The following is a 22,187-nucleotide window of genomic DNA, read 5'->3' as shown; positions in this document are numbered from 1 at the left end:
TCGTATTTCGTTTAAAAAGTCGATAATTTTCGAGACTTCGCAGCGCCATATTTTAGCCAATCACCGAACAAACCTGGCTACACATATTACGCAAGATCACTGATTTTTATATTTTTCGACGACCAGGAATAAGACGAAAAATCGTGCTTTTGGGATTTTTTTTAATTTCTGACTTTAAGTATAGTTTTTGTCGACAAATTGGTGAAAAAATCGTTTTTTTTTTTGCTTTTTTTCGCACTCAATTACCCATAATTCGAAATCAATCGCATTTTTGAAAAATCCCAAAAGCACGATTGTCGGGAAAGCCGTTACAGTCATTTTGAGTCGTCAATGAGGTAGGTTGGACTCTCCATGCTTTCAGGTTTGAACGAGTTTTGCAGACATGTCATATCTCCCAAAAGTGAGCACCGTGTTATTCATAAAGGCGTATTCATTACAGTATTCAAGGTCACCCAAGGATACGACAGTAGCTTGGCTACATGTTACATGTCCACAAAAAATGATAGCGGACATGTACTGTCATGGAAACTGTTTGTATCTATAGAAAAGTGTTGTTTTTTATCTGTTGCGAGTCACTCAGGCAGAAAGGCTTGTTTTGCCGCTTTATTGCAAATGACCGCAGGTGACCCCGAAATGGAACGCGGGTTCGATTCGAATTACCCAGATCGAACACGATCGAACACTGTTCGGATTGTATGAAATGTGGGAACTTTGCAGCCCAATTTTTACCACCGAGAAAAGAAGCACTATCCTGAAGACACGTGGACTACTTCTGTGCACAGGCTCTATTTCTTACATGGCTCCGTGACATCTAACCTTAAACTATTGGAAAAGAAAACATCAAATTATGCAAATTCAGACTTTGTAAAACATAGTGGACCAAACATCAACAGAAAGATCCGACAGCCTAGAAAGTCCCATTAGAAGACAAAACTCTTGGATAAAATACAGAAAGAAATGTCTACATAAGATGATAAAAAAGTTAAAATTGAAATTAATACAATGGCCTATATGTTATATCTGATTTGAAATAGCACGCTTCTTAATTCACAACACTAAAATACTTTGAAACCGAAATATTCACCACATAATTAACCACGACTAGCATTAAACACTGATTAATAGACTTCAATTAATCATTCAAACTAGCTTACAACGAGAAAATGTAACCAGCTGTTCAATATGAACAGCACAATATTCAAACTCTGGATAAACATTCCTTTTCTATTGTTAATAAATGCCTTCACAAAACAGTAATACATCCTGTAGATAGAACTGACTTTTGTAAAAATAAGCCATTAGAAATAATGCACACTTTCGTCTGTTGTTGGAAGCATTTCTTCTTCAGCATCACCGGTGTTGTCCTCAATTGTAGCCGGGGTTTCATTTTTCTGCATATTTGTTGGCTCTGGCAGCTCGGAGTCGGTGGAACTGTCGTTGGCATCCATAATTACTGCACCCGGTGGGATGGAGGATTCCACTTGTAGTTGGTCTTGGTCTTCACTTTCCGAGACGGTGTCTTGCTGTGTGGCCTTGCACTTGTTAACTGCTGTATGGATATCTTTGTCATCCTTCTCTATTGGCGTGGAACTGGCTTCTGCATTGGAGGACGCGAGTGAGTCGACTTCATCACGATCTTCGCTGTTGTAGACGTCTGCAGTGACGCGGAGTTGCATCCCCATTCGGCCCGACTTTGGGACGTCGTACGAGGTTTCAAGAGCTTCTGCTGCCTCATTCTGAACCCCCACTGGGGAGCCGGAACCGGGTTTGACGTAATCCTTGGCCATCAATTCTACCACAGCGTCCAGCTCATCGTAAAGCTCCTCAAACTCCGGACGGTCGTCTTCCTCCCATTGCCAGCACCGCAGCATCATGTCGTACCTATTGGTTATTTACATGTATATGTGTAAGTCATCGGTGATTGACAATGTTATAATTTTGTAAATGGAGTACACCAAAGACACAGGGTTGTTGTCACCACCATGTTGCATGAAAAAGAGTAACTATAGTTATAAATATATGTACATCACTTAGTACACTACTAAAATTTATTCAACTTGTAGTCTCCGAACACAGGCTTTACCATTTGTCTTTAAATTAGTTTTTGGTTTTTCTTTCATAACTCATTATTGTTGAAATTATTATTGAAATAACAAAACAATATTCTCCTTCACGTACAGTTCTTGTTTGATGCCAGGCGGGCGTGGTTCGCGGTACCCTGTGCGGAGTTCCTCCAGGAGCGTGCGTTCCCGACCAGGATAGGGCACGTTCCCAAGCGTAGCGATTTCGTACAGCACCACACCGAAGGACCAACTGGGCGTGAAAATTAGATTTGATCATGAATTATGCAAAAACATGTACCATATCAGAATTTGCCTGCCATTACAGAGAAAATCAAAACAGGCAGATTGTTGAAACTAGCTGCACACTGCGTCAGACATTCTGACATTGTAGTATCCTCACATCACACACCAGCTTAACTGAAGTAGGTGTCTGATGGAGGACAGAGAGGGATGGCGCATACTTTCATGTTTGTTTCGAGCGGGAGCTGTACCAAAAACATGCTAAAGCGAGACTCAGTGCAGATGCACTTGGTCCTACGGTTGCAAAGCATTACTTCTTCTGTAATTGATAGAATGCAAGGAAGGTTATATGCTCACAAAGATTCAGTGCAGTAATGGTTTTATGGCTATCATGTGACGACTGGAGTTTATAACCTCTCCCTCAACTGTCTACCTATGACTAAATGACAGCTTAAGTCTTCCAGAAAAGGGCACAAGTTTAAAAAAAGATATAGGATTACAACATTACAGATAACCAAAAATGACATTCCACACAATGGTTTATAGCACAGTTTTGTTGCCCGACTATATATATGTATACGGTAGGGACCTAAATCTAGGACAAACCCGAGCAGTAATTGTACTCACACGTCACTCTTGCTTGTGTACCGGCCCTCTCGCAGCAGCCTCTCCGGTGCCATCCACCTCACCGGGATCTTCTGCTCCGCGTCCTGCCGCTGGTAGCCTCGCTCGTAGATATCTGTTGTCAGGCCGAAGTCTGCGATCTTCACCACCAGGTCCTCTCCTACCAGCACGTTCCGGGCGGCAAGATCACCGTGCACGTAACCAGCCTGGGAAATGTAAGTCTGATTCGAGAGAGAAAGTCAGAAAAGGTACAATTTAAAAAGTGCAAACTACATGCCATTGTATGAATGAAGATACGTGTATGAACGTGGTCAACAAACAAATACACTTAGAAGTTCATCTGTGTTGGTAGTTACATGTTTAAATTTAAAACATTTGATCCAATTGCAACACAATTAATGAAATTATCTCAACTAGAGCTTTCGACCAGTAACGATGGTCTACCTCAATAAACATATAAACTCCATCGCACAACAATTATACAACTTAAAAGGTAATATAGCTATATATATTGCATGTATTGCTATATAACAAACAATCTTAACTATAAAGTGTATAGTATGGAATGAGAATGTGCGTTTACAGTCCATGATAGAATTCAGCATCCAGGCATTTAATATATGAATTTTATTAGCTCATTCTGTTTACAAGGCTGTGTCTTATAGATACAGTATACATGCGTGTATCCTTAGTAACCATATTGTGTGTGGATTGTCTGCTTACCATTCCGTTTGCTATCTGCCGTGCTACCTGGTAGATCTTCATCTCGTCGAAGTCATACAAGCTGTCTTGGAGCCTCTCATTCAACTGTAGATTTACATGAAAAGAGTCAGCAGAATATAACTTGGCTTCATCATTAGGTACTAGTATTATAATGGCCGACATACCATACGCACCAAAAAAGGGGCATTTAATTTTCAGACACTAGCTTTTGGTAACTGCGAAATCGCAAATGATTGCTTGAGGGTTGCATAGCAAGCAAAACAATGAAATACATTAAGTAAAATGGGCCAACAGTTTCTTCATGTATATCTATCGAGCCATACACACACGTTGTTATGTTGAAAAGATTGGCCGATAACAACAAATTTGGCATATAACTTTAAACGTAGTTTTTTAAACTTCGAATTCAGTTGCACACCATGATTATTCATCAAACATAAACGAAATAGAGCAGGCAGCTTTCTGATAGTTTAACCATTACTGGCAGAAGAAGAACAAATTTAAAGATATCTACATTAAAGATACGTGGCTATAAAAGGATGGGTATATACATTTACTTTCCTGCACTTGAGTAGGAAGTTCTTAAGGTCTCCATACGGCATGTACTCCGTCACCAGGTAGGGAGGGTGGGACAGTGTGCAACAGCCAATCAGACCGAGCAGGTTGATGTGCTGCCTCAGGGTGATGGTGGTGTCCACCTCTTGTATAAAATTCTGTATCTCCTCTTCTCTCGCGTTCTCTGCAAATTTAACAAAAACCTTTTATTGTTGAAGCTTAACCGGTGCAATTGCTCAGGGGGTAGAGTGCTTGTTTGCATTTGGGCCAGATCATATCAAAGGCTAACTTTCTGTGTGCCATGCTTTCAGCCGTTAAAGACGTGTGGAAAAATAAATCAACGAAGCTCCTAGCGTTAGTGAAGATATAGTATCTTAATAACCAGCTGACGTTGACTTACCACGGACAGTTTTGGCCACCACTGTTTGTTCCGTGAGAAGACCATCAACAGCTCTCTTTAAAGTCGCGAGGAAGGCGATGCCGAATGCCCCTCTGCCGATCTCTTCATTCAGTCTCAGATCAGTCGGGTTTACCTCGTACTCCAGGAACTGTGGCCGAGCCGGCACAGGTGGGGGAGGTAGGGATGATGGTTTGTGCAAATCTGTTAATTTTTCATCTGGGAACAAAAGCAGTGACACAACATCATTAGTGTCTTCAATAGGGCTCACAGTGTAATACAACAGTATTCATAATCGATATACCCACTTTTTCTGTCTTGTTGAATACAAAACATATGCATTTGTATTAATGAAATACTTACAGAATAGGTGAAGTCAGGAAAGCTTTTAGCAACGCAACTTATTAATTGATTTATAAGTGCGTCCTGTTTGTAATGTAGAATGACTATTAGTTTTTGCGCATTGCCATTGATACCGAATCGAATAATAGTAATACACCAGTATATATTACGATGTAATATACCTAGAATATCGGGATGAAAGTCAAACTCTTCCAATTGAAGGTCGTCGTTTTGCCTCTTTCTGCTCCACCGGTAACCAAGAATGCCCGCTACCACTCCCAGTACAAGCAGTACCACAGATGGCACCACGGCAATCATCACCACGTGTAAGGTGGACAGCCCCGATGTTTCAGATGAATAAGATGCTGGAAATACATAAATTCATGTGTTTAAAGCCAAAACATTCTGTTAAATCACAAAGAAATGTTATCACCCAAAGCTTTCGACGAGTCACTCTGGCCTGGCGTATTGGTAGAGCGTCCGACTATTCGACTGCGAGACCAGACAGGTGTATATACGTATCATGAGTATTATGTGATGGTCATTTGCATAATCAATGAGGTCATATTGAAATGAAATCAAGTAAGGAGAGGGATTTTACTCGAAAATATTGTCATTTGAATTTAGAAAACCGTAAATTAAACTAGATTATGCTAATTACGACCTTATTTCCATAGTCAATGAGACAAATAAAGAAAAACATTTACAAAACTCATATATTTCATGGAGGTATGAGATCTCCGAATTCTCGTTTCTATTTTACGTAGTCTCATAGACACAATTTAAATAAGTTGTAAGAGTCTGTAAAAACTTTGCAACTATGCGCCAATACGTCTAACCTTCATCGACACTTTGCAACTATACTTCATTTTGGAAACATCTAAAAAAATAGACGAGAGTTTCAAGGAAAACAAACTTAAGGAAACCACCCACGGACGCATGTAGGCTGAGTGCCGCTCCAGGTCTGGTCCGACTGGCAAGTTCGTTTTTCATCGCCACTGATCTCGTATCCAGCGTCACAGTGATACGTAACGACGTCCCCATAAGAGCTACCGCCGTAGATGTTGCCATTTGAAGGTGCCATCAGTTGTTGGCAGAGTTTTCCTGTAACACAGGCGTCAGGGCAATGAACATATTTTATAATTATTGTACAATGATGATAGCAACAAATTGATACTAGAATGTGTAAATTGATTTCCATGACAGGATACTTGCAGATATTTTTGTCACCATCATTGCGATATATAAATCACGACAAAGACGTAGTTCAAACATATTGTACTGTATATTGCAAACTGATTATCAATTTGTCCGTGAAGGGTAGACATCCAGGTGATATGATACGCCAAAAATCAGTTACTCAAGCAACTGGATATGATTTTAGGAAACGGTCAGACGTTTCAGGTATACCTTTCTTCAGTGACTCTAAGAGACATTTTCAAGACATACATGTATCCTTGTCTTGACATCGATCTGACCGTTTCCAAAATCATATCCATTTGCTTGAGTAACTGCTTTCTGATTATCAATTCCAATACACAATTACAATAAAATAATGTTAAAGCTGCTACCTACTGGAGCAAATGGGCTGCACACCGGACCAGCTCTGGTTGGTCTGGCAAGTTCTGTTCTCAGAACCGATCAGTTCGTAGCCTTTCTTACAGGAAAAATTGACTGTGTCTCCATGAAAATGACCTTCTGTCCTGTTGCCGTTGGTTGGAAACGGTAACTCTGAGCAGGCTGTTCGTAAAAGATCCTAAGTTCTTCTAGTCAGGAAAGGATACTCACAAATACTATAAATCGTGGGGTCGTCTGTCGTAGCGGCAGAGTGCTCGACTCGGAACAGAGAGGTCCCGGGTTCGAGTCCTGACATGCCCCCGATCTTGTGCCCTTGGCACTTTATTCGACTTTCCTCACTTCACTCAGGTATAAAATTAGTATTGTATTGTCCCCTGTGTTGGTGACGGCATTATTATAAGTTGAAAAAAATGAGTGTGTCGTTACCACATTTTGTGAAAAAAAAACACAAAAAATACTACGCGAGAAAACGATCTGCAAACTGGTTCTTTTCAATAGACGCACCTGCAGTTCCAGAAAAAGATGTTAGGGGGACCAAACTCACAACGCTTTTTCAGGAGCAAAAAGCTATCTGCCTACTAAGTACCTAATACCAGCCCAGAAGAGAACAAAATATAGCCATGCCTTCAAGTACCAGAGTTATCAACCAAGGATTGAGGTGTTCAAGAATTCATTCTTTCCTAGAACTATCGCAGAGTGGAACTCGCTGTCACCAAGAACAGCAGGGGCATTGTCATTAGATAGCTTTAAACAATGTCTAGAGTTAGATGTTTAAGGGTTAGGTGTATGTAACAAGCCGATCGGTGCAATGTAGCCAGCTGCCGCCGCGTCGCGTGCGAAGGGAGGTTATACCGGCTATACAGATACAGATTCAACATTCGTGACCCTGGCATATCCAGATCACGCGATATCAAAACCATGGGGTCCAAATATCAAAACAATCCATCAAAGCCTTTTCAAGTTACTGTGGCGTTTACAGACACACGGACAAATACGCATGAACCCTATCGAAAACATAACCTCCTAGCGAAGGTAAATGTTACAAAGTTATATGATACAAAGTACTTACCGACACAGCTGGCAGTAACCGACCACACGACATGATACACACCATACTCGTCCCTCAGGTACCACGGTGACCTGATCTGGTCAGGTGTCATGGCGCAGTTCTTGACATAAACGCGGTGTTCTCCGGTCGTGAGACCTATCCATTGCTTCTCGCGTTCGACGAAGTGGAGAGAATATCGGCTGTCTGTGTCCCAAACGTAGACAGGTCTGCCGCCACTGGTCTGGTCTGTTCTGGTGAATTCGAGGGTCGTCGTCTGGAAGAACGTCATAAGGATAGCAAGGTAGATGGCATCTCCGTGCAGACGGAACCTCATACAGTCTATAGCGCTCCCTACCGATTGTGAAACTGCCACGCCAGCTGGGACGTCATCTGGCACGAATAAGGATAAAGATGCAGACTTTATTTAGCCGAGATTGTAAGCTTAAACGGAATGTTGCAAAAGGTTCTATATATGACTGGTTTATTCTTGCAAAGACATACATACTACAGTAAATTGAAAGCTTTTTTTACAGCCTAGAGGCTGAAATAAGCCGCTTTTATATATGTACAATAACTAGTGAACACACAAGTAAATGTATTGCTCAGCATGTATATAACATCGCTTAAATACACTAAACGTATACAGATTTTATGTTAAAATTACAAAAATTACATTGATATAACTTAACAATGATAGGATAATGTTACATAGTATATAAAAGATAAAACGTATAACCTATATGCTAATAGGGTATTCAGAATATTTGGCATATTATATATTCATATATTCTAGGCAACCAGGATTTGAAATTGATATCGTACGGTTGGATCGTTTCATGTTTCTCTTTTTTATGAAAAAAGCGACATTTTACATATTAACACATAAATGTTGGGATCAGACTTTGTCGGATGCATTTGCATGTGGTCATCAGATATGGTAGCTGCTACTAACCAGAGCAGGCGATCTTCACATCCGGGTTCTCTATCCACTCCCCGCCGTTCCACAGAAGGAACGTCCCGTTGATCTGGTCAGCGTAGAGGGCGGAGTCCCTGACACGCACACCATCGTCGTTCCCGACCTGCAGTCCCACGCGCCACTCCATGGTAGGCTTGAAGTAATACAGGTAGTTGCAGGTGACGCTGCTGTAGTACACGGGCCGGTCACCGTGGGCGTCTCCCGTCATGGTGTAGGACGTCATCATACCGGCCTGCAGAGTGTCGGATCCGCCGTATAGGACAACTGTAGGGCATCCTGACACAGATAGATAGTAGTACAATTACTGAGGTGACAGGTTAATGAATTACCATAAAATTGGCCTGATCTGCCGTATACATTTTTGGACATGTGTCCAAGGTATCTCCATACCGAATTTCAGCTCATTCGGATCTTAAGTAACTACAGGGCTCCAGATCCAAAAATGTATTTTTTGCCTAAAAATGGCCAGAAAATCCAAATAAAACAATAATTTTATAAAGTTTCCATAAAATGAAAAGACTGTCTGAGGGTATTCTACCTTCATGCTAAATTTTAGCTCATACTGCATAACACAAACACAAAAGGTCAACTCCATTCACGTAAGAATATCCCACGCAGCCCATTTTTGACCTTGACAATGACCATCACTAAGACAACCTGCCTGCTAAAAATCGTGAACCTCGGACCAAAATTTATCGTGCATAATCTGCCAAACAGTGCCAAAACGATTTCACAGCCTTCTTGTCGAAGGCAAATAGTACACAACTGTATAGCGGCCACTGGCCAGTATGCCTCTATAGATGCACTTCGCCTCCTAATTATCGTCTTGTCTAGTTACTTTCGCTATGAATGTTATGTTTTCAATAATGTTCGAACGTTCGTGTGTGTGTATGTGTATTTGTGTTTGTGCGTGTGTATGTGTGTGTGTGTGTTTGGACAATTTGCATAACGGATGAAACAAGTGCTTTTACAACAAGAGTTCCGATATCTCATACCTCCATGAAATATGGGCTTGCTTTGTCCTCAAATAGCCTCTACATTAACATAATATATGCATAGCGATGCAAACCTTTAAGTAACTTACACATGTGACGAGGTATAAAATTCCCATCATTCACCAATAAGGATTCACAGAATTTTGCCATTAATTATGCAAATTAGATCATCATTTGCATAATTGGTATCTGTTGATGTTCGGCCTGCCACAGATTAAATAGATTACATGTATAGCAGTACCATTATATGAAACACTGTAATTATAGAATTTCCTCATTATTATAAAAAAGTCCTCATTTGCATTATTTGCATTTAATCATGTACAACTGTCTTTCAGGTACCTACACACCAAAAATGATGAAAATACGTAGCTCCAATCTGGACTTATTGGCTTTGAAAGTTTTTACCAGAAACTAACCTGCAGTTCCAGAACAAGCTGCTAGGGAGACCAAAGTTACGCCACTTATTCCTGATAGAATAAGCTATCTGTCACCAAAAAGTCAAGACCATAGCTTGTTCAGGACAAAAGATACAAAAACCGGAAGTTCTGCTGCAGTACCAAAGTCATCCACCAGGAGGCCAATACTTGACCTTGACCTTTGTCTTTCCAAGACTTAGCAGAACACAGTTTTTCGCCTATGGGGATTTCTATAGTTAAGGACCCGGAAGTGACTGACATCGACTCGAATAAAAATACAGTAGGGTACCATAGAAAAGCACGAGAAACGAATATGTTCAAATATAGGGTACGATGTACAAAATAACAAAAAAAGTACAAAAAGTTATCGTTTTTTTTTACATTATGCCGCCCTCTTTTAAATGGCCCCCTGCGGAGCGCACCGGAACTGCAGCCGACTCACCATGGCAGGCAGCGAAAAGGTCACGCGCCGATCGAGCAGCCTTCCTAATCTCAATTATGCGATATCAAAGCCGACATATTATGGTACCATACGGTAACTTGTATGTCCCGGTGTCATCCACGTTAGGCTGTGTACAAGCGGTGCAAGCTGTTTGTCGCACTCATTTCTTATCCCTACGTCATCGGGGGTCGCGGAGGAATACTGTGTTCTGCTACCTTACCATCATACCAAATATCATCACAATCCATAAAGGCGTTCTGAAGTTATGCTGACTACAAAGTTGCGGAAACACACACAGACAGACACACAGACACTCAGACAGACAGACACGCCAAAAACAATACCTCCATTTTCATGGAGGTAAAAAGCTGGCATTTCGGCGCGCTATTAGTGTGATAGTTGTACATCTTACATATTACATATATATATTAGGATTCAATTTTACTAGCACACCATCCTCTGAAAATTTGGTGGCCATACGATATATCGTTCACGAATTCTGGGGGGGGGGCGAATGAGCCCCCAACCCCCACCCAACATCCCCGTCTAACGAAGCCCCCAAAAGCCCGGTCTAGATAGGGTTAAGACTCCTTTAATATGTATTTGAACGAGAGAATTAAGTGCATGAGTGACTGCATATGGGTTTACCAGTAAACATACATTGTACGTCCGTGCCAGGTGCCGCATCGCACTGCCACCCGTCCCAGCCCGTATAAACAACAGTTCAGCGTCATTGTCATGGGTTTATCATTTGACGTTAAAATGTGTCAAGTGCTGTTGACAGGCACATTCCGTGAATAGTGCAGAAAAGTGAGTTCCTAATAGGAATGCAGGAGTAACTTTGAATCAGCAACATCGCTTTTGTGAACAGGTGTTAGTTATGTCGGTTGAGTGATCACCTTGCAAAACATCTTGTCAGTAGTGAGAAAAATTCTAATGAACAGGCACAGCCTGTCAATAACCTCTGCTAAGAAGATTTTTACAATCGGTAGAATGCAGCACTTGAACCGGGCGGCTGACCACAGGCTTGCCTGGCAAGCCCACGATCACGGTGGTCAAATCTGGGCTGCAAAGTTCCCACATTTCATAGAACCCGAACAGTGTTCGATCGTGTTCGATCTGGGCAATTCGAATCGAACCCGTGTTCCATTTCGGGGTCACCCGCGGTCATTTACAATAAAGCGGCAAAACAAGCCCGTCTACCTGAGTGCCTCGCAACAGATAAAAAACAACACTTTTCTATAGATACAGACAGTTTCCTAGACAGTACATGTCCGCTATAATTTTTGGTGGGTATGTAACATGTAGCGAAGCTACTGTCGTAACCTTGGGTGACCTTGAATACTGTAATGATTCTTTACGCTTGTATGAATAACACAATGCACACTTTCGGGCGATATGACATGTCTGCAAAACTCGTTCAAACCTGGAAACATGGAGAGTCAAACATACCCCATTTACGGCTCAAAATGACTGTCATGGTTGTCCCGAAAATCGTGCTTTAGGGATTTTTGAAAAATGCCCTCGATTTTGAATTATGGGTAATTGAGTGCGAAAAAAGCCAAAAAATTCGATTTTTTCACCAATTTGTCGTCAAAAACTATACTTAAAGTCAGAAATTAAAAAAATCCCTAAAGCACGATTTTTCATCTTATTCTTAGTCGTCGAAAAAGATAAAAATCAGTGATCTTGCGTCATATGTGTAGCCAGGTTTGCTCGGGGATTGGCTAAAATATGGCGTTGCGAAATCCCGAAAATTATCGACTTTTTTAAACAAAATACGAAAAAATCATCCATTTAGCGCAAAAAATCACCATTGAATGCATGTAAAGACAATAATTTTATTTTATTTCAACGAAATTTTCCCTTTGATACTAGTTTGTTTATTTTCAAATGTATTGCGGTTAGCCCAAATTTGCGTCTTGTAACCCGATACTTTATCGAACGCCCCCAGCAATGGGAAAGAATACCGTAGTAACAGACCGCCGTGGATAGACTCAGGTTACCAGGCTTTACTAGTGCTACGTACATGTACATGTTACTAGTAATCCCTGCCTTCCAGTTCTACCGCTCATGCATGTCTGTGACTGCTGATAGGAAGCCATAACACCCAGTATTGTTTCTAAACTTTTCTACAAAGTAGAAAAAATCATTAAACCCTGTACAGCTCATTATAGTAGCGTCAATCGCGCGATGACTCACTCTGTAGCAGGGTACGCTCTCACGCATTCGCGTGGTCTGAGGTTACCGCGTTGCGCCATCGTTATCGCCGCGTTACGTTATCGTTCTCCGTTAGATGTGACTGAACAAGACTGAAGAACTAGCGATGGAACTGCGAAAATAAAACCACCACGAACATTTCAGGATTTACAGTACATTCCATTCTACCACCGGACGACAGTAACATGACTCTATCCTAACTCGAGTGTCACCTGTGTTCGCACATACATACACAAACAAATGGGACCGAAAACACATCCTTCTTGGTGAAGCGAGAAGTCGAACTGAATTAGTTGTACATGTAGTTTCTTGACAATGTATGTAACATTATCTGTATACAGTCATTACTATTGTTTTGTTTTGTTGTGACCTGTACTTCACCCGATGGGTATATTTGTACACTAAAGGTTTTCGCGAATTCCTAGATAATCTTACTTAGTTCGAAAGGGAAATGTATTTCCGAGTTGAATGTATTACAGTATGTATGGCAGGTTTTCTCTGGCTCATAGCGTAATGATTCTTATAGCCTTTGTTGAATATATAAAGAATGGTTCAAACAAACGAACAAAACAGTAACGTTATAGCTACATTTCATTCTACATGTACCACCAGAAAACAGTAACATCTTACCTGTCTGTCCACGACTTTCCAAGACACACAGAAAACCCAGAACAACGCGGAAAAGACTTCTTACTCCCGCCATTTCCTTCACTTATGTGCTACGTACTGCAAGGTTTGGCTTATATTTTGTGTCAAGTTATTTCCTCATGAACATTCTCTCACGAAGCACGAAGAGCATAGTGCGGAAATCGTGACTGACTTGCTCTGTTGTGGGGACAATGGCAAGGGCCCTGAGGCGAACGTAGTTTCTTGAACTGGAACGAGGGAAGGGCCAAAATGGGATTGCAATATCTTTGGTTCAGTTTGGAGACTTTGGGGCTAGGAGGGACGGATAGAGTCTGAACGTTCCTACTTTGGTCAAGTTTTGGTTATTTCAGCAGTTAAGTGGGAATAATGAGAGACCTGAGTGGTCTTAGCCTGCAGAAAGGGGATGGAAACATGAGAAAAGAAGAGATCGATGACTTTCGTCATTTATGACTTTGGGTTGCCAGAAATGTGCTACTGTATATAGTTTGTCTTTTATTTTGCTGGTACTTGAACCAAAGTCACTGCGTTAGACGGTCTGGGGTCACGAGGTGAGAGCAGTGACCCAGACGCGTCATTGGCCCAAGCCTGACCACGCTTCCGCCATGCAGATGTTGCTCCGCCCTTCCGAGTGCAAAATAGCGGGACGCACCCTAGAACTGGGTTCTTCGCCTCTCCTTAATCAAATCCGACCCATTGAACTTGATACTTTTAGTGTATATAGTCTTGGTTGTTGACTACCGTAATCCGTCTGTAAAGGCCACGTTCAGTTTGGTGCAGATATAACTGCTGAGTACACATATCTCTTATGCCTAATTAGGCCCGCTGTCAACGGCCTAATTAAATCCTGCAGGTACAATCTGAAACTTGTAGTAGACTTGTGATGTACTAAGCTATCATAACGCTTTTTTCAAGTTCATCTGCCATATTTTTTGGCTACATTACCGATTTTTTGTGTTTTCGAATCGGTAACCGAATCAGCTGCTATGTTCCATCTAGCGGCGAAACGCCGGCTGTAACGCCGGCTACGAATCGAAGGCTGAAACGCCGGCTAGCTTCACCTTGGTCTACCACCACTTGGCAAGATGTTTTGAAGCGCCATGGAGGGGGAGGTACCGTAGAACTCCATGTGAGCTGTGTATGTTCCTTATGTACTATGTCTAAGTCAAGTAGTGCATCTTTTGTCTCCACTTTTCTATATATGTTTGGTATGTGTCTGTTATATCTTATATCTTGACCTGTACCTAGCCCGTCGTGGCATGAATGTACAAATTCATAAAGGTATTTCATTTTAAGTCTAGTAGAGACCACACATTCCCTTACAACCAGGTGCCGAACCAATTTAACTATTGCTATTGCAGGAATTATATTCCAAAGTAAAACTACTGTTGTTTTTTTCCCCGTTCAATCAAGATTTTAACACCAGCCTTGTTTTCTCCCGGAACTGTTTGCAATCTAAAACAGATGCCTCGTGCCTCGCGTAACAGTCTCTTCAAGCAGAGGTTGAGGAAGACGATTGTGTCCATTCTAATCTTTTCTGGCAAGTGGAGCATAGCGACATAAAACTGAGCGAATAACAGCAATGCCACAAATCTCCACCACCTTCTGCATGGAGAGAACTTGCATGATTTCTTCCTTGTATAATTTTGCAGTACGTAAATATTTCAGTAGTTTATAAGTGCTGCATGCTGTTTTCATTTGCAGTTTGCATACATCGTCAGGTAACTTTTTTTTCTCGTCTTTCCAATCCGATTAAATTTGAAAACAGGGCGAGATCAGCAGATCATGACTCGCGCAGAAGTGTGAAGTACAGCGCACTAGCGACACCTTTTGATCTTTCACCAACTGTGCAGAAAATTTACATACAAACTCGGACTGAAAAGGAAACTCTAGCACGACTGTTGTGGGCCACTTTGCCTTGTGTTCTAGTTAATCTCGCATCACAATAACTACTAGTATCTGTTATGTTCTGCCTGCCATAGGTTACATACATTACATGTATGAAAGTAGTATGATGTAAAACACTGTAATTATAGAATTTCCTCATTAATTATGCAAATTAAGTCCTCATTTGCATAATTTGCATTTAATCATGTATGTACATCTCTCTCTCAGCTACCTACACACCAAAAATTATGAAAATATGTTGTTCCTATCTGAACTTATTGGCTTTTAAACATTTCGCCAGAAAGTGCCCTGCAGTTCCAGAACAAGCTGCTAGGGGGACACCACTTATTTCTGACAGGAAAAGCAATCTGTCACCAAAACATCAAGACCATAGCATTTTCAGGACAAAAGATACAAAAACCGGAAGTTCTGCTGCAGTACCACGGTCATCCACCAGGAGGCCCATATTTGACCTTGACGTTTGTCTTCCTAAGACTTACCAACATACCAAATATCATCATAATCCATAAAGGCGTTCTGAAGTTATGCTGACCACAAAGTTTCGGAAACACACACAGACAGACAGACAAACACACACACACAGACAGACATACATACAGACAGACAGACATACCAAAAACAATACCTGTATTTTTCATGGAGGTAACAAGACTTCTTGTTGTACAGTTAGACTTTTAGCCGGTCTACGTAATCCAAGCGCCACGGGTGTTCAGCCATATTTCCTGGCGATATGTATAGAGCCGTCCCGACAGCGGCACATAGTGGAAACATCGGGAAAAGCTATGCATAGTTTATATGGGCCTTAGTGCTCATTGACATTGCGAGACATTTTATACATGTACATGTATAACTATGTGTGTTTATTCGTCATGCATTGTAATGTAATTTTTTTTTGCATGTGCCATACAACGATTGTATAAGGCCGTGTCTAAACGGAATCACCCAAGGCGGTTTACATGTGTTTTTTTTTTTTATTCATCAAAACATACAGACATAACAAGGACAGTGTGACGCTGCACTCAAGTTAACAACTTATATTAACAGCGCCACACACAAAAAAGGTACAATTAATATTTAATACAAAGTTGACATGTGCGCCGTAGTCCCACCACCCCAAGACATTAAAATATTAAATTAAATGCTAACAGAGCTATTTGAAAGATAAGATTACATGGTAACCTCCTATATCTCATTGGCGGAAAAACATCCGCCAATCAGAGCTAGGAGGAGAATTTAGGCCCATTAACACTTACGTAGTATTTGGACTTCTATATCTAATTGACTGTTAAAAACAGTCAAGCAGAGCTAGAAGCGCTTGGTATCTCCAATGTAAACCTGAGTGAGTTGCATCGTTTTAAAGTTGTACATAGAGGGTAACAATGAGGAGCCTCTAAGAATAAAGTGCAGTTTAGCATTATCTGACATATTATTAAGGTTGACAAGATGACCAAGTAAATCTGCAAGATTGCCAAAAAGTTCCGATCTCTCATTATTGTATAATGGACAATGTAGCATGAAGTGCATGACAGATTCGCAACGACACCCGCATCTACAAGAGACACTGATAGAGAGTCCTCGGGTAAACAAACTGTGATTGAGAGCACAGGTGCCGATGCGGAGCCTAACAAGAAGGGCGCAGGTGTAGCGGGGGCCACAATTGTAATGTGGGGGACAAAGGGGGCGTACTAATCTAATAAGGTGTTTTCGGAACAAGGAGTATCGTAAAGAACGAACTTCCAGGTCCAGTTCATTCCAATGACTTAAACAATAGGGTATAAAAGATCTACTAAACCTATTAGTAAATTGTAACGAAAGTCGTTACTATTTCTTAAATTGTACAGAGTGGTTTGAGAAATTTCAGGGGGGATTAAGTGAAAAAGATATCTCCGTGTTAGGCCATTGACTATTTTATGAAATAAAAATAAGCGATGAAAATGCCGTCTGCTAGAAAGACCCAGTTCTTGACAAACAGATAAGTAAGAAGAGCCTTTAACTGCTCCTGAGACGATAAGAGAACATTCATATTGGATTCTTTCAACAAGAGCGGAGTCTTCAGCAGTACAGCCATGCCAGATCACATCTGCATACTCCAAACAGGGACGGACAAATGATTTATAAATGGTTTCTAAAACATTGCGAGGTAATTTAAACTTTAAACCACGAAGTACAGTGACCTGTTTGGATATTTTGGCTAACATCTGAATAATATGGTTGTGCGAAGACATATTGGTGGTCAATATAACTCCAATATGTTTATGGTGTGCGACACAATTAATTTTAGACGACCCAAGATAAAGAGGAGGGTGGGTGATAGGGGATCTTTTAGTAGAAAATGACATCTCTTCAGTTTTAGATGGATTTAGTTCCATTAGCCATTTTTTGGACCAAGACAGAATTTTACTCAAATCAGAGTTAAGCCTATATGCAGATGCGGTCGGGTTATCAACTACGTCAAGTAGGGAGCTATCATCTGCAAATAAAAAGGGTAAAGAATTTAAGTTATTTACAATGAAATGTATATATATGATAAACAGTAATGGTCCTAACACAGAGCCTTGGGGAACACCTGCGCCGATCTTGGACCAGGGAGAAGTCTGTCCATCTATGACAACTCTCTGGGACCGGTCACATAGATAACTGTGAATCCAGTTTAGTAAGGGACCGTCAACTCCATTTTGCTGCAGTTTAAAAATTAAACCGTGGTTTAATTAAATGTGGTTTACCCCGAAGCCGGTTTCAAGTGGCTCCATCTGAACGTTCCGAAATCACATTGAAAGCGCCTCGATCCCAGGCCACTTCTAGAGGTGCTTTCGAATCGGTTTCCCCGCATCGCGATTTGCGTCTGAACGCAATGTGACTTCGCCTGGTCATGGATTACGGAGTGATATTTCTTTTTTTATATGCAATACCAACTTTTACATGGCAGCAACTTAAAGAGCAGTAATGGTCAAATAATGTGTCCGTTCTAGGGCGAGCTTAACCGTCTCTGGCGGGACCACGTCGGCATTCGGCCGAGATACGCTGGGAGGGGGGCATCAGCAAGCAGGTCGTTGACCTCTGACATTAATAACACGCCGCCTTGCGTGTTATCATCAAACAGCAATAAATGTAGCTCAAGCGCATTATGTTCGGACACGGTTTAGCAGGTGTGTGTGGGACGTGGACCAGATGTGAGGAATGTGAGTTACCCGAATCGCGGTTTGGGTGATTCCGTATAGACACGGCCTAAATCAGAGTTATTCAGCTTGGTACGTACATGCTGCGAGGCTGATTTTCTGAATAAAACTGTTAAACTGTTAAACATGTATTTACCACGGCATCATCCCATCCAACAGGATGTCTCTAACCAAAGCTAGGTACTAGTACTCTCTAAAATATCTCTTGTGCTATTCAGTTTTATAATGTAATAAAGTAAACTGTAATCAAACGCAAGTGCAGACGTTGACTATGATGATGAGATCACGGCGCTGTTACAGGGGAGGGACCAGCTAATCAGCATGCGCAGAACTAGCAGTGTGTACACCGACGATTTATTTTGGTACTTATTTTTTAGATAATTTTTTGTCCTGGACAAATTTTGCTCAGAAAGGCCCAGTTTTCTGGTAAGAAGGACAGAAGAATGTATATTTTTAAAATATGGCAAAAAAGTGTGACCTTTTCCATGGTTTGACCTGTTATTGACCTCTAAAACACAAAGATCTGTGTGGACTGTTCCACTTTGCCAGGGGGTGAAATCCTGGTCTCATTTCAATATTTTAGCTGTAGCTCATTATCACGCAGGAGTTGAACTTCCACTATTTGTAACAAAAGACACCTGACAAATCCAGCTTTCCAGTGGTGGTAAAGACTTGAGGTTTGAGATAAAAGTAAATGTGTTTTAAAGTGTTTGTTTCTAGTGGTTTTAGCATAGATTTCAATGGGATCTCCTTAACTGGTCCCTGTCCTACATGCCTCCATCAACGGGCATGTCGACATCGCAACACTGCTGATCCGCAAGGGGGCGTCCGTATCGTAGAGAACCAAGCAGATGTCATGTGGCCCTTTATGCAGCAGCGGGCAATGGTGGGCTGTCAATTAAAACTAAACTCCGAATAAGTTGACACAAATTGCTTATTGAAACGGAAGGCACAACCGCATTCCTCTCCAGAATAGACTCTGTCAATACTGTGACATGAATAATATAGAATAGAAGATGAACAACACTTTATTTTAGACTGTACTTTATATTCTAATGAAAGATTTGTCCTTTTTATTCATATCAAAGAGAAGTTCCCATACTTTGAACAATTAAATGCAAATGATATATATATATCACGGCGGTCTGTCACTACGGTATTCTTTCCCATTGCTAGGCGCGTTCTAAAAGGTATCGGATTACAAGACGCTATTTGGGCCGAGTTTGGCCTACCAGTAAAACACCTGAAAATAAACAAAAAGGATTTAATGGTAAATTTCGTCAAATTAAAATGAAATTGTTGCCTTAACATCCTTTCAATATTAGCTGTTTATGTTAAATCATTGATTTTTCAAAATTTCGCTCCGAAAGACGATTTTTTTCGGATTTCCGACCACAAGTCATGTCATGTTTTTAGGCAAACATCGTTTTAACCTGGCTACGTATATTACCCCAGATTCCCGATTTTTATATTTTTCGACGACTAGGAATAAGATCAAAAATCGTGTTTTAGGGATTTTTTTAATTTCTGATTTTAAGTCTAGTTTTTATCGACATATTGGTGAAAAAATGATTTTTCTTTACATTTTTCGCACTAAATAACCCATAATTCAAAATTGAGGCCATTTTTAAAAAGATTGCCATTTTTAAACACGATTTTCGGGACAACCATAACGGTCATTTTGAGCCGTGAATGGGGTATGCTTGACTTTCCATGCTTGCAGGTTAAAACGAGTTTTGCAGACATGTCATGTCGACCAAAAGTCTGCATTGTGTTATTCATACTGGTGTAAAGAATCATTACAGTATTCAAGGTCACCCAAGGATACGACAGTAGCTTCGCTACATGTTACATGTCCACACAAAAATGATAGCGGACATGTACTGTCCAGGAAACTGTTTTTATCTATAGAAAAGTGTTGTTTTTTATCTGTTGCACGGCACGGAGGCAGACAGGCTTGTTTTGCCGCTTTATTGTAAATGACCGCAGGTGACCCCGAAATAGAACGCAGGTTCGATTCGAATTGCCCAGATCGAACACGATCGAACACAGTTCGGGTTCTATGGCATGTGGGAACTTTGCAACCCAGATTTTACCACCGTGTATTGATGCATCTAGACAAACCCTGTATCACAAACATGATCTGTTCCCACCTTTTCCATTGTACAAAAAAGCAAGAAGTTGACCACTCTGTATTAGCTCAGTGACTAGAACACTTTGTATTAGCCTATTATTAATAGTACCCTTGTATGTTCCTGATGTATGTATGTCTAAGTATCTTTTGTCTCCGCTTTTCTACATTCCAAGCAGATCATACGGTGGCAAAGCAGTATCCATTGGCCAGAGGAGTGTCGGTGGCGAATGGATACTCCTCTGGCCAATGGCTACTGCCTTGCCAACGTATGTCATGTAAGCACGTGCCTGCATGACACAAATGTTCAAATGGCTGTCACCCCCAGTGCTGAGAGTTCGTACTCGCACTGCTATGAAACCACCAGCTCTACCGCTTCGACCCTCACATGCTGGACACCCCTAAAGCACATGTGGAATACCGTGGACCATGCAGTCTTGCTGCTGGTCAGCGGCTGATACTGTAGCTAGAGGACTGAAGACTGTAGGACTGAACCTGGAAAATGAATGAACTAAATCTGCCTATACTGTGACTGCGTTGAACATGGACATGTTTGTAACATTACTTGCAGTATATTGTTGTGTTCAACGCTTAACGTGTAGTAATTTTTATGAATGTATGTTTTAATGTATGTGACCAGGGATACCTGAAAAATAGATCAATAGATCTGAGGTATGCCCTGGTGAAATAAATAAACTTGACTTGACTTTACTTGACTTGTATGATCTGCTTGGAGATTACCTTTCAGCTAGTCTCCAAGCAGATCTTTTGGTGGGGGTAAGAGTAAGACAGTATCAAATTGGCCAGTCTGTAACCATTTCCCCACCCAAGCTTGGTGGTGGTAGTGACAAAAAATATAAATTATTATATAAAAAGCAAACGATCTTCCACCATCACCTCTGCCGCAGTTGGAGATCCCCCTTCAGCCGCCTCTGAAGCCTGGTAAAGGCTAAGCCCCACCCACTGCAATAGACCACGTGACAAGACAATAGATCCTCCTGACGCTTCTGTCAGTCTTCTGTCACACGCGCAGCATCACAACACCAGGCGCGGCGTCATGGCTAAACCTGCGAATGAAGCTCTGATGGAAGCTGTTAACAACGGCTGCCTCCGAGGCGTCAAAGCAGCTTTGAAAGCAGGTAAGCCAGCCTCTACAATTATGCCTCGTTCATGATTCAAATGTGTTCCTGTTCAGTGGCCACGATCGTAGGGCCAGCCAAACTCCCCCCGGGCTAGACTCCCCCGTAGCGGTAATTTACACCGGCGGGCGAAGGGCTCTTGCGGCCCGGAAAACGAGTTCTGGCTTCCAGGGTAGCCACGATCCGAATCGAAACGGAATATATTTTGAATCCGTGATTCAAACTTGCATCCACACTGGAAACGGTTTCAAACCTCGAATTGACTTGCAGTTGCATTTCATATGTATATCACAATTTCTTTGACCGTTTCCTGGGAACCCGGCTCGTAAGGCGGAGAGTTTACGCCTGTTCGGGCGGTGGTCGCTCGTTCCCGACTCATGTCCTCCCATAGGGGAGCCCGCAAGCCCTTTTCCGTAGAGCGTAATCGGCCGTTTTAATTCTACGTAGAGCGTAGACGTAGCCTCTACCAGGCTCCGCGGATCGCTGGAAAAATAGTAGAAATGGGCCGAAATAAAGGGATAGTACACCAGAGAAGATCCAGCCGGCCATAGAAGCTCCAATTTGCG

At 41.5% G+C, this 22,187-nt stretch overlaps 3 protein-coding genes across 3 annotated transcripts in view; 1 reads left to right on the top strand and 2 right to left on the bottom strand.

The window, feature by feature from the left end:
* Nucleotides 1-1,091: 1,091 nt before the first annotated feature.
* LOC109487033 (tyrosine-protein kinase STYK1-like) lies at nucleotides 1,092-5,303 on the bottom strand. The gene is made up of 7 exons (XM_019790971.1): nucleotides 5,127-5,303; nucleotides 4,606-4,821; nucleotides 4,202-4,389; nucleotides 3,651-3,734; nucleotides 2,931-3,148; nucleotides 2,179-2,313; nucleotides 1,092-1,881 (listed from the first exon to the last, which is right to left on the bottom strand). Exons 1-7 carry the CDS (start codon nucleotides 5,260-5,262, stop codon nucleotides 1,299-1,301), a joined length of 1,560 nt encoding a protein of 519 aa, XP_019646530.1. The 5' UTR covers nucleotides 5,263-5,303; the 3' UTR covers nucleotides 1,092-1,298.
* Nucleotides 5,304-5,860: 557 nt separating this feature from the next.
* LOC109486989 lies at nucleotides 5,861-12,663 on the bottom strand. The gene is made up of 4 exons (XM_019790906.1): nucleotides 12,651-12,663; nucleotides 8,523-8,822; nucleotides 7,592-7,960; nucleotides 5,861-6,048 (listed from the first exon to the last, which is right to left on the bottom strand). Exons 1-4 carry the CDS (start codon nucleotides 12,661-12,663, stop codon nucleotides 5,861-5,863), a joined length of 870 nt encoding a protein of 289 aa, XP_019646465.1.
* An 8,837-nt stretch (nucleotides 12,664-21,500) lies between these two features.
* The window catches only part of LOC109487056 (ankyrin repeat and EF-hand domain-containing protein 1-like), an 8,035-nt gene continuing 7,348 nt past the window's right edge, over nucleotides 21,501-22,187 (top strand). Inside the window, exon 1 of the mRNA XM_019791006.1 lies at nucleotides 21,501-21,621. Coding sequence (XP_019646565.1) covers nucleotides 21,540-21,621 — 82 coding nt within the window. The 5' untranslated portion in view covers nucleotides 21,501-21,539. The remainder of the gene's footprint in view (nucleotides 21,622-22,187) is intronic.

This window comes from Branchiostoma belcheri, unplaced genomic scaffold (assembly GCF_001625305.1).
Source record: "Branchiostoma belcheri isolate BF01 breed outbred unplaced genomic scaffold, Haploidv18h27 scaffold85, whole genome shotgun sequence".
NCBI classification, from domain to species: domain Eukaryota; kingdom Metazoa; phylum Chordata; class Leptocardii; order Amphioxiformes; family Branchiostomatidae; genus Branchiostoma; species Branchiostoma belcheri.
Note: the sequence above shows the minus strand (reverse complement) of the source record. Positions and strands in the feature narration are given on the sequence as shown.